The 11,955-nt window shown below is 42.2% G+C and overlaps 1 protein-coding gene across 1 annotated transcript; it reads left to right on the forward strand.

Annotated features, from left to right (window-relative positions):
- Positions 1 to 583: 583 nt before the first annotated feature.
- On the forward strand, positions 584 to 11,955 carry KCTD2 (potassium channel tetramerization domain containing 2). The gene is made up of 6 exons (XM_079967042.1): positions 584 to 1,050; positions 2,609 to 2,717; positions 3,453 to 3,544; positions 4,755 to 4,850; positions 6,404 to 6,529; positions 8,300 to 11,955. The coding sequence occupies exons 1-6, from the start codon at positions 748 to 750 to the stop codon at positions 8,327 to 8,329; spliced, it is 756 nt and encodes a 251-aa protein (XP_079823168.1). The 5' UTR covers positions 584 to 747; the 3' UTR covers positions 8,330 to 11,955.

Consider the following 11,955-nt stretch of genomic DNA (forward strand, 5'->3'; position numbering starts at 1 on the left):
TACTTAATAGGAGAAGTCATTTTGACGGGAACCACTGACTGGTGCCCCCCCCAATTAACATTCACATTATTTATTCCACAGAGAGGATTAATTGCTTCTTTGGGCGGGTAAGGAAGTGGGAGAAGCACCCGCTGCTGCCCAATCACAGTTTCAATTAAATCCTGTAGCTTCTCCTCTCATCAGCTGTCACTTTCATCACGTTGATAGAGCGGGGAAAGGGGATTCGAAAATAACTAGGAAGTGTCCTCTGCAAACAAAGTGCCGTTCTATACTTTTGTGTATCTATGGTATAGGTAATCCAGGAACGAAGTTTCTGTTTCCTTCCTGGAATCCTGTTTCCTCTAATGCCTTGTTCTATTGGAGACTTTTCCCTTTCAATAATTTTATATAATTTAAATTTAAATTAATTAAATTAAAATCAATTAAAATTTATTTAAATTATTATTATTATTATTCTCCGCTTCTGCTGGCTACCTCAAGCATTACTATGTAATAGTAAACGAGGAGCATGCAAGGCCGAAGCGGCGCTCAAAGTGGCCTCGGCGGCTGTTGCACCCGGAGAACGGTTGGTGACCCGGAAGTGACCTTTCCTCCCGGAAGTCCGGCTCTCCCTGTCAGCAGGGACTGGGGTGATGGCTTCCGAGCCCCGCCGAGCGCAGCTCCAGTTTCTCCGACCTGGCCGTTGAGCTGGAGCGACCGTTGCCCGTCTGCCTGCCGTAGGCCCAGGGGAAGAAACCGTAGCCCAGAATGGCGGAGCTGGTGGCCGGAGAAGGGCCGCCGCGGGGCCGCACTCCCAGCCCGCTGCCGGGGCCGCCCAGCCCCCGTCCAGCCGCGGCGCCCGCTTGCCCGCCGCGCAGTCCGGAGCCGCCGGCGCCTGAGAGAGCCGGGTCGGGGGGCGGCGGGAGCAGCAGCAGCGGGGGCTCCAAGTGGGTCCGGCTCAACGTGGGCGGCACCTACTTCGTGAGCACCCGCCAGACTCTCTGCCGAGAGCCCAAGTCCTTCCTCTGCCGCCTCTGCTGCCAGGAGGGGCCCGAACTGGGCTCCGACAAGGTGAGTCCGGTGGGTCCATGTGGAGTGGCAGCGCTGACCTCTTTCTTCCTTAACCGCCCGGCCCCTCCTGGGACGCTTTCCTAGAACGACGGCATGTTCTCCGCACCCCGGTAGCCCTCATGCCCTCCGTCTCGTCTCCTTCCCGCTGCGACCACTGGAATAATAGGCTTGTTTCCACGCATTTAAACCTCCTTCACCCAATGCATTTAAAGCAGTCCCCCACCCCACCCCAATCCTGGGAACTAGAGTTTACCCCTCACAGAGCTACGGTTCTCAGCACCCTTAGCAAGCCACAGTTCCCAGGATACTTTGCAGGGTGTGTTTTTGCAGACATCAAAGCTGAGCAAAGCCTTGATAGGAACTCCTTAGCAAAAAAAAAAAAAAGGGATCCACACAAAAGGGGCATTGCTCCCGTTGCGTGTGGCAGTGGGGTGCCTGCCCACTTCAGTGACAGTTTATAGCCCCTCTAGTGGTTTCTGTGTTGATCCAACACTTCCCTGTAAGTAGTAATTTCAATATATTAACTATGCAGTCATTACACAGGTGCTGTACTCTTATTCATCAATAGTATGGCCTCTGTTTTTGTTTTAGGGAAATAAGGAAACTGAAAAGCTTTAATCTTGTGTGCAAAGTGAAATACTTGTGAATAGGGTGGTTTCTTTCAGCAGATAATTGCTGAGAGTGTTTAAATACTGTGGAAGATTCTAAGTGCTCTGTAAAATACATTTTTAGAATAGAACAAAAGCCATTTCCCAGAATAATTAAATCATAGTGAGAATGGGTAAGCTCTGTTTCTTATTTATAGCTTCCTTGGTGATCTTAAACAAACAAAACATCTGAGCATGTAGTCAAAGGAATTGATTGCACTGCACCACTTGTGTTCAGCAGACTCTTTTTTTCCTTTTCTTTTTTACCATTACTAAAGAGTGATCCGAGTTGATGTTTGCTTGACACATAATAGAACTCAGTTTGGATTAGACTGACAGTTTAGATTGGCAAAAGTATTTCTTAAAAATTCAGTTGCAAAAGTTAGGGTTGTGCTCATTTTTGGTTTTGCTGCTTGTCATTGTCATATCATGACAATTCAGGAGCTGATCTTGCTGATTTTTAGGAGAATGCTGCTGATAGATGCAAGAACAGTTTATTTCAAGTAAATAAGTGTATGATTAAGTGATTAGGTGGAATCGCCTTATGTAGGTGGTACCCTACCTTTTTAAATTATATCATGGTGTCATCTTACAGTAGGCATAAAAAGCTTTTGATGCCAGAGTTTAGAAACCTGCCAGCACTGTTTTCCCATCCACCTCCACTACTTCAGTAGAAGATACCCATAGTCTCCACCATAACCATGACAACATGTTAAATCTAACTTCTGTCTTTTGTGGATGATTCAACTAGTTTAAAAGAGCCCACTGGTTTTCCTGAGAATGGTAATTCTTTGCAGAGGACCAAATTCTCAGCCTTTGTAAGACTAGCCCCCCCCCCCCAGCCAAATGTCTTCATTCCATTGAATTGTCCTTTTTAGCATCAGAATCTGACACTGGTGTATCTCTAACAGGATGAAACGGGGGCATATCTCATTGATAGGGATCCCACATATTTTGGTCCAATCCTGAACTACCTCCGGCATGGAAAACTCATAATAAACAAGGAATTGGCAGAAGAAGGTAAGAAATGGAGATTGCGGTGCTTTGTCTGACTTGGGCAAGGTAAAAATCAATCTATATCCTTGAAAATCAGAGGGAAGCTTAATGGATGTTGGCCACATTTCAGCCCAGAGCTAGTGCACTTAAGCCCATTGAAATCCATGGTCTTGAGTGCATTGACTCCTGTGACTGAGCGAGGCCTTGATCAGCATCTTTCTGTGTCATAAGATTGTGGTTTATTTTAGATTGACCTATGGAGGAGGTGTACAAAACCAGCTTTATTCATGGAGGCACATTATTCTGATGCAACTATCTCATACAAGGCATTCTGTTAATAAACATCAGTGGCATTTTGTATTAACTTGTTGTTTTTCATTGAAGTGTGGTCTGCAAAAGCAAGCTCCTTTTTGTGAAGAGCTTCAAATGGAGGGAACACATCTTCATGAACCCCCAAGTTCTAGTTTTCTGCTCTTCATGAAATAGAAGTGTTTGCAGCTGTTTGTGGTCACATTTTTTCCTAATTTTTGCCTTTGTTTTTGCTCTTGCAAATTGAGATTCTGGTAGTATAACGTTTGTTGATCTGCAGATTAATTATTTAGGTTAAAATATATACAGTATGCAAAAAAATAATTCTGCAGTGTCATAGGCTTCAGTAATCTGCGCAGAAGACTTTGGGGTTAGCACAATATTGCTTCTAGCATTCTTCCCTTTTTAAGGCTAACAATCTTCCTAACTGCACCCTCTTCTCATTCCTAGGTGTGCTGGAAGAAGCTGAGTTTTACAACATTGCATCTCTAGTGCGGTTGGTGAAGGAGCGAATACGGGACAATGAAAGCAGAACTTCTCAAGTAATGCATGTTAAAGAAAATAGAAGGGGGGATTTTTGTAACTGGAATCAAGGGCAAATCTGTGCTTAGCCTTCCCTTATTTGTGGTTGTGGTCAACTGCTACTCTTTCCCTGTGACATACACTTTGGAGAAGGGGGCTGGGTTTATTTGCTGCTGTGATGGGCTTTTGCAGAAAACCCAAGCAGCGCTTCAGTGTTGTTTCAGTCTGCAAAAGCCCAGCAAGAAGGGAAAGAAGCCACACATCCTTTCTTGTCCCAAGTTCTTGATGGAGGAAAAGAGAGGTGTGTTCTCTTCCTTGCGCTGGGCTTTTGCCAGAGGTGCCAACAAGGACCTCACTGTCTCCCTTTCTGTCAGCTCCTGCAAAGTTCCAGCAGGAGCAAAGCAGCTCTTTGCTCACCTAAATCCTTCATGAACTGCTGGGAAATGCGGGGGAAGGGACAGCAAAGAATGCTCCCTCATCTGTCACAATATTTATTTATTCATTTATTTATATTTAATGGATTTGTATCCTGCTTTTTGGAAGAACCTCCTCACAAAGTGGCAAGCGTCATGTAGAAGAATACAATCACAGTTTGAAGCTTTCTGTTTTACAGCAACTCAAACAATCCAGTCAGCACAGCTGTAAAACACATTATGAACATTAATTGCCTGCATACAAATCACTTCATAAAAGCAGCAGAGAAGAGATGTGAATTCAAAACCTGTTTGAAAATTTGTAGGGGTGTGGTTTACACGCTGAGTGGGATACATGCTGACTATTACAGGTATGCCAAGTTAAAAATGCTGAAGAGAAAGGCAGTCAGGGTCACTTTTCTATCATTCCCAGAGGCACTATATTACTGTACTTTCATTTGAGCCCTTTGTAGCAGTCTGTTGCCATAATGCCTTTATCCCGTCCCTATATGCATTAGTGTTTGATGCAATGTATCCTGACTATCTCCATACCTACACTTCTATACACCTACCTCCCCGGGGTTATTTCTGGCTCCCAGATTTTCAGCAAAACTTGCCACATGTCTTTTTTGATGGTTAGGAAAAGCATTAAACGTCCTTTTGAAACATTTATAGTGGTGTGTGTTCTCAGGAATCAGCAAGGACCTATGACACACTAATTTCCTTGAAGCTAAGCCTCTTTAAACAAGCTACCACTACTTTGCAAAGCCACAATGTTAATTTCTAACTTATTGTTTGGTTCCCTTTTGTGTCCCAGGGACCTGTCAAGCATGTTTACAGAGTCCTGCAGTGCCAAGAGGAAGAGCTCACCCAGATGGTGTCCACTATGTCTGATGGATGGAAATTTGAACAGGTATCCAGTGCTAAAGAATACTTCCCTATCCAGAAGAAGGGGCCCAATTCACAAGGCTTATAAAATGGCTAATCTTCCCCCTCTATTATTTGTTATTGATAGGAAGGGGCTGTCAACAGCTTAGTGAATAATGAATGCTTTAGTGGGTTCTCCTTTCACCTTTTTAGAATCTAGAGAATATGGGACTTCTCATGGAACATAAATTGTGCCTAGTCTGCTGATGCCTGGAGAGAAGTCTGATCACTGAGCCTCTAACAGATAATTTCTGATTATCTTTTAGGGAAATCTGATTACAAGCCTCTGCCCATTACCCTTCCTCACTCTTCACTTTAGTTGATAAATGCTGTCAGCCTTGAAACTGTTGACTGATGCTAATCTTGCACTCATAAATGAGTGCACAACTTGCTGGGCCCAGTCTTTTGCTATGAGAGACTGTGGCAGAATGTCCTTTGATTAATGCTTCCAATCTTGTTAGGTTATTGGTTTTTTATTTACTTCTGGTTTTATGCATTCTGGTCAGTTCAGTTCCCTCTTAATGAGGAGGGATTCTTTTTTATTATATCGAACCATCATTAGGGGGCTCTGTAGGACTTCAGTTTTTTTGCCTAAGAAAATACATTGTTTGGGGTATTTATGGATGGCAGCTTCCCACAATCCTGATTTAGGGTACTGTTGAGCTTAACTTGCAAGTATGAAAGTCATCATACTGATGAGCTGGTGACTATCATTTTTTCCCACCTTGGACTCTCGTTTGTTCAACTCAAGTAATCCTCATAGGCTAAACAACCAGCATTAGTCCCTGTCTTCTCTATCTGTTTTTATAATGCTGTTTTTTGCTACTTTTCCATAATGCTAAAGGTTTTTTAAAATATTAAGCTGCCTAGAAATGCTTTTAAATAAACCAGTAAAAGTCCAGTTCTATCGCACTTGCAGAAGTCATTCTGCATGCACACACAGTAATTTAGTTGGATACAACTCAGTCCTAAATTCTTCATTTCCTTGTTTGGTGTTTCCTAGATGCATCTGTGGCCTTTTTCATTTTTTTGGAAAAAATATTAGTGCGTATATTTTAAAATGGCACTGGTGGAATTTTAAGTAATAACAAGGAGCGCAATAGCTTGACAGAAAATACACATGGATTGCTTGTTGGTTTTGTGAATCACAGCATTTCGGGGGCTCAGACTAAAGTATGAATGTGTCCTTAAACCACCTAAAAGTTAAGAAGGAATATAAAGGTGCAGAGTGCTCTGTCTTGTACTCTTTAATGCTTTTTCCTACAGATCTGTATTTGGTCACTGTGAGAGACTAGATACAGACCAAGATCATATTTTAGTTCAGTGATGGGAATCCTGTATCTTTATACATGTTGCTGAACTACATTTTTCATCACAACTGGCCATTTGTTATACTATCTGTGAATGATAGGAACAGGAGTGCAACAACATCTGGAGAACCCCAACCCATTTTAGCCTAGTATTTTAAGGCTAATTCTATACTATTCCTTGTTTATTGCTGCTTCTAACTTTTACATTCTCTTGTTTTTATTTCATTAGCTAATCAGTATTGGATCTTCTTATAACTATGGAAATGAAGACCAAGCAGAATTTCTATGTGTTGTGTCCAGAGAGCTCAATAACTCTACCAATGGCATAGTGATAGAGCCTAGTGAGAAAGCAAAGGTGAGGAACCTGCTTGCGTTTGAATTCCTTGAGGATCACAATGTTTCTGAATACAGAATGGAATAAATACAGAAGGCAGCTTGCTTTTGATGTTGCAAGGTGTATAGTTCCTGTTAGTCAGAGTTTTGTCAATAATAATAATAATAATAATAATAATAATAATAATAATATTTGTATACTGCCCTGTACCTTTAGATCTCAGGGTGGTTCACAACATAAAAGTCTAAGATAAATGCAATACCTTACAATTAGAAATTGTGGAAGTATAACAATAAGCCACTGAAATGAGGGAGGCAAAAATGTACAAGGGTGGTGGTAGATATTTCCTAGTGTATTGGTCAGTTAATTCTGAAAATATCTGGTAAAGAAGCTGTCGAGCTTTCAGTATGTTCTCCTAATGGTAATCTTTAGAAACAGTTCCTCTCCCTGCTTCCATCTTCCGTAAAGTTTCTGAAAGAGTCTCTGGGAGCTTTTAATCTTTCAGTTCAATGTCTACTAAGAAGTAAATCTTGTTGGTATCAGTGGGGTTACTCCAGATAAGTATGTATAGGATTGCAGGTTCAGAGAGTCTGGTCTTCTCTTTAGCACTGCCACCACTGCAAATTTGCACAGAGCATGTCTCCCATACATAATGTAGTGCTGCATAAAGGAGTTGGCAAGGACCATGTTAACATTTCTGAATATATTTGTGCTATACGGTTGTATCTAATGGTGCCTATTTGACTATAAGGCTTCCATCCATGGAACAGGGAGGGGAGTAATTTTCATTAGTTCCTCCTTCCACCCACAGCCCTCTAAGCACATATTCTACATCTGCTCAAGAGGGTTGGAGGGACCCTCTAGAATATTGTGGAGGTTTTTTGGTGGGGGGCAATAAGGAGACTGCAGAGGTATTGCTGAAAATGGCTTCTCTCCCCATTCCATTGATGGAACCTTTGCTGTCAGCTGACAGACACCATTGGATTCAACCTGTAGAACTCTGTCACTAAATCTTGCATTGATCTGAAAAATGAAGGGAGATGGAGAGAAACGGGGGGTTAAGATAAGGGATGGGTTACAGCTCAGTCCCAGGTTCAATCCCCAGCCCTTCCAGGTAGGGCTGGGAGAGAATCGTGCCTGAAACTGGCGAGTTGCTGCCAGTCAGTGTAGGCAGCACAGAGCTAATGGACCAACACAGAGCTAATGAAGACCAAGCAGAATTTCTATGTGTTGTGTCCAGAGACAGTTATATGGCAGCTTTCTATGTGACTGCATCCACAAATATTCACAAGCCACACAATGCTGTAGTGTTAGAACAACTTAAAAGCTGATATAGTCCAACTATTCCCAGCAGTTTAATCCATGAAACAGAAGCTTAAAACTGATGATGAAATCTACTAATGTGTAGCACAAGTAGTGAGCTGGAAGGGCCAATATGTATCAATACCAAAGGTGCCTACAAAACAAAACTGTACATGTATTATTAGACAGAACCAGCTGCCAAAGCACAGCCCAAGTATGCCTCAAAAGTCAAATATTTTAGCATGGAGCTAAATAATTCAGTTTAGCAATAACAAAGAACCTAACCAGCTAAGGGTTTATTTTGTAGAGTATTTAGTTTCCTGTAGTTAATAACTTTTCCCTATAATACCCTGGGTGAGAAGCCAGGTGCTAAGTACTATGGTACAAAGTTCAGATTTTTCCTTCTGTTTCTTTCCCCCTCTGTTGCAATAAGTTCTAATCATGTAAATTCTAGCTAACTGCTGTTGTCTTGGTGCTTCTTCCCCACAGATTCTTCAGGAACGAGGATCACGGATGTAATCTAAGCATCTAATACTTTAAAACTCCCAGATGTCAAAAGGGCAATCTAGCTGGGCAGAGCATTTTTCCTGCAGTCCAACCTTGCTTTTGTACAGTAATCAAACTAACACAAAGCAAAGCTGAGCCTGTCCTGCCAGTAGAAAATTAATCCTGGTGAAAACCAAAGGCTCATCCCACTCCAGTTACAGAAGATGAAGAAATAAGAGAATCTTCCAGCCAGATAGCCCCCTTTACTCCACTAACTCTGTTTCTTTTTATTTCTGTCTTGGCACTGATGTGATTTATTTTTAGTTTTATTTAATTGTGTTTTTGGCTCTCTTTAGAGAGGGCTAAAAGTAAGGGATGCCCAGATTCCTGGGCTCTTTTAAGATATCCCAGGCATTAATGGTCTGGACTAATGACTGAGGAGTTTGGTTTAATGGTGTCATTTTTAAAAGAAATTTGTAACACGCTTTCCCAGATCTGATCAAAATACATTTGAAAGAAAATGTCTAAACCAAGAACATTCCTGCCCCTCCCCCCGGCAAAAAAAAAACTTTTCTATTTTTGTTTTGGATCCGTTACTGACTCAGATACCTGTTAGATGGGCAATTTTTAATTTGGGAGTTGGTGGGGTTATGTTTACCATGGGGCCTTGGCTGAAGGGTTTTTCTTCAGATAACACTAAAATATAAGCTCTGAGCATTTCTCGCAGTGTGGTTTGGTCATCGCCATTCACACATCTTTAAAAATATGCTATTTCTGCAAATTTCAAATCCATTTCTACTATCTCTTAAATGTCAGAGGAGCGTGGCAATGGGGCTTATGTCCCTTTTTTTCCTGCCAGAGCCTGGAGTATAGTCCCTTGACTAACTTTAAAGTTGCTCTTTGATCTGGAGGATTTGTCCCTGCCAAGTTCAGCTTTGCCTTGTCTTGTATTCAGCAGCATGAAAAGACCCCCTTGTTCGTCCTGCATTAAAAGCAGGTTTTCTTTGTACTCTTAGTTACTTTGGTAGGCTTTAACAACTCTTTATCCAATACATTCAGGGACGGAGGGTCCCTTATTTACACATGGTGATTCTGCACTTTCAATCCTCCACCTCCTTTTATTGTATTATCTTACCCCAAATAACTAAGTGGTATTGCGGGGGGTGGGGAGGGGTGGTGATGAAAGTTGCCAAACTGTTGTGATTTTTTTTTTCTTGTCCAAAGTGGTGTGTGAACTTCTGTAATGTTTTTTTTTTTTCCCTTTGGAATGCCTTGAATGGACGTGAAAATGTCGTGCCTCTCTTCTGATCTTAGCCAAATGGGACTCACTGATCTTGTCGGTGAACTTGTGCCATCCCTAATCAGTGAAATGTCCCCTCCTAGTTGTTGGTAAATGGGAATCCCTTAAGCATTTGCTGCATGGTACCTCCCCTCCGTATCCTGGCTTTGTTCCTTGTGAGTCATCTTGACTTCTGGGCCTTTGAGATAAGCCCCAAAACATACCGAACCAAAGTTTCAGAAAAATTGAAATGCTTTGGTGTCCCTTGGCAATAATCAAAACTCTTCGCTTACAATCCGAAGACCCCTTATATACAAATTGATGTGTGTGGAATTTTCCACCAAGGAATTGCATTCACTGTGTCTTCTTTATGTTTTATAGTGTGAGTTGATGAGGCTTCTCGTTCTATTTCTTCCTTAAAAGTGAAAAGGGTGGGGTAGAAGAACAGTGCATGAAGTTTTGATGGGGACATTAAAGGCCCCATCGTGGATAAAATGCATGGAGTTTAAATCATGTTTGGCACTTAATTCCCCCCTGCCCCACATCCTCCATCGTTCTTCAGTTTGTATGTGTATATATCACTGAGCTTCCCACAATGCACCTCCAGAGAAGTTTTGGTAGGTTAAGGGTTTGAATAACATGTCCTAGTTCAGTCTCTTTTACAAGAAGACTGTACCAAAGGTCTTGAGGTCAGTCGGTGGCTGCTGAGACTCAACTGGCCCCATATTGTGTTGAAGTAAACCAACATTCCAGTCCTGCCCTGCCCTTCCTGTTTATAATGTGTTGGTATTGGCATGATTAGACTGTACGTCTTGGCTGGATCTAACTAACACTGTGATGTGTACATAAACCCCTATCTTGTACCTTCAGCTGTTGTCAGTGTATGTCCACAACTGATAAATAATTGGGTGCGTATGTGCTGCGAGGAAGTATAAGAACTGCAGATATATATTTATATATATAGCATTCACATATACCCTCATAATCTCTCGTTCTCAGGGAGGAGGCGAGAGTGGGCAGTGGTGCTATGAACTAGTTGAAAGAAAAACAGGCTGACAATGCCAAGAGTAGCTGCCATTTCCAACATGGCCTAACCCAACTCATTCCCCGCCTTGCTGGGCACGTAGCAGTGTTAGGTTTGCTTGGAAGGAGACCTTACTGTGTAGCTTTAGTTAATCAAAATGAATACCTCATTGCTTTATTTTATAGTCACCAAAAAACACCATGCATGGGGAAGCCCCATTAGAGGAGTGCCTGATGTCAGGATAACAGACTGGATAAATAAGACTCATTCTGTTGCCCATATTGTGCCATTGGGAATGGCTCCATTGGAATCTGGAGGAAAACCAGATTGTGAGATGAGCCGTAACTGGCTTGATGCAATGCATTACAGGGGGATTGCAGTTAAACTTCTCTGAGAAGCAGTGTTTCTGCCTAATAAATGGGGTAGTCCTATCCTATATACTCCACTTGCTGCTGACAACTAGTGAGAGTTTTTCAGTGGATTTTAAGTTCTTCACTGGAACACAATTGCCTTCTCCCTACCTTTCCTTGTTAAGTATTCTCAACTAAAGTAATCAAATTCGTTGGGACCCTCCCTGGAGTGGTGAGCTGTTTAGCTGGAGATAGAAACAGTATTAGGGATTGGAAAAGCTATTGGCTTTCCTAGTATAAGGGCTTGAAATCCAGCTACGGCAAGACACCATTCTAGCTCATCCATTTGTGATATTCTTTCCCCACAAGGACAGGTCACTTCCAGGCCCTGTTAATCTCAAGAACTGGCTTCCATTTTCTGCACCAGTTTTATCTCTGCCTTTATTAGCAACAGGGCTTTTCCTTCCATTTGCCTTTATCTCTGTCCAAACATTATCTCCTAAACTAAAAGCTGGAAAATAAGTAAGAACCCTGTTTCCCCTGCAGAAGGCAGTAAATGAAAAGAGAGGAGCAAATGATAGGATTGGTATTTACCTGGGTGATTTGCATCTCTTGAGGTGGTTTCCTTTAAAACATTAGCTAGCCCCTGGGGACCAGTAGCAGGTCCAGTTTCCCAGTGGCCAATTGTTCCGTTACAGCAAGGTTGGAGCTAACCTCTTAAAAGTGTCTTTGTTTCTGCACATTTTTAATCAATTTTTCTCAGGGGTGACTGAGTGGTCCGAGGGGAGGGGGGTTTTCCACAAGGGGGTGGGGGTTGGCTCCTCGGACCTCCGCAGCTGGGCCGTGGGCTCCTCACCCTCAGGTTTTGCCTGCAAACCTTGAGGTTTTGTACAGTTCGTCACATGTCAGTGCCCTTTGCTACTGTTTCTCTTTGTTTATTAAATGTGTTTGAATAATAATGGAGATGCTGTGATTTTTTTTTTTTCCAATAAAGATTCTGACATGA

This window comes from Podarcis cretensis (assembly GCF_951804945.1).
Source record: "Podarcis cretensis genome assembly, chromosome: 2".
Classification (NCBI taxonomy): domain Eukaryota; kingdom Metazoa; phylum Chordata; class Lepidosauria; order Squamata; family Lacertidae; genus Podarcis; species Podarcis cretensis.

Coding starts and splice junctions, on each gene's coding strand:
- KCTD2 (XM_079967042.1), top strand. CDS start 748: ATGGCGGAGCTGGTGGCCGGAGAAGGGCCGCCGCGGGGCCGCACTCCC. Junction 2,718..3,452: donor CAAGGAATTGGCAGAAGAAG/GTAAGAAATGGA, acceptor TCTCATTCCTAG/GTGTGCTGGAAGAAGCTGAG. Junction 6,530..8,299: donor AGCCTAGTGAGAAAGCAAAG/GTGAGGAACCTG, acceptor TCTTCCCCACAG/ATTCTTCAGGAACGAGGATC.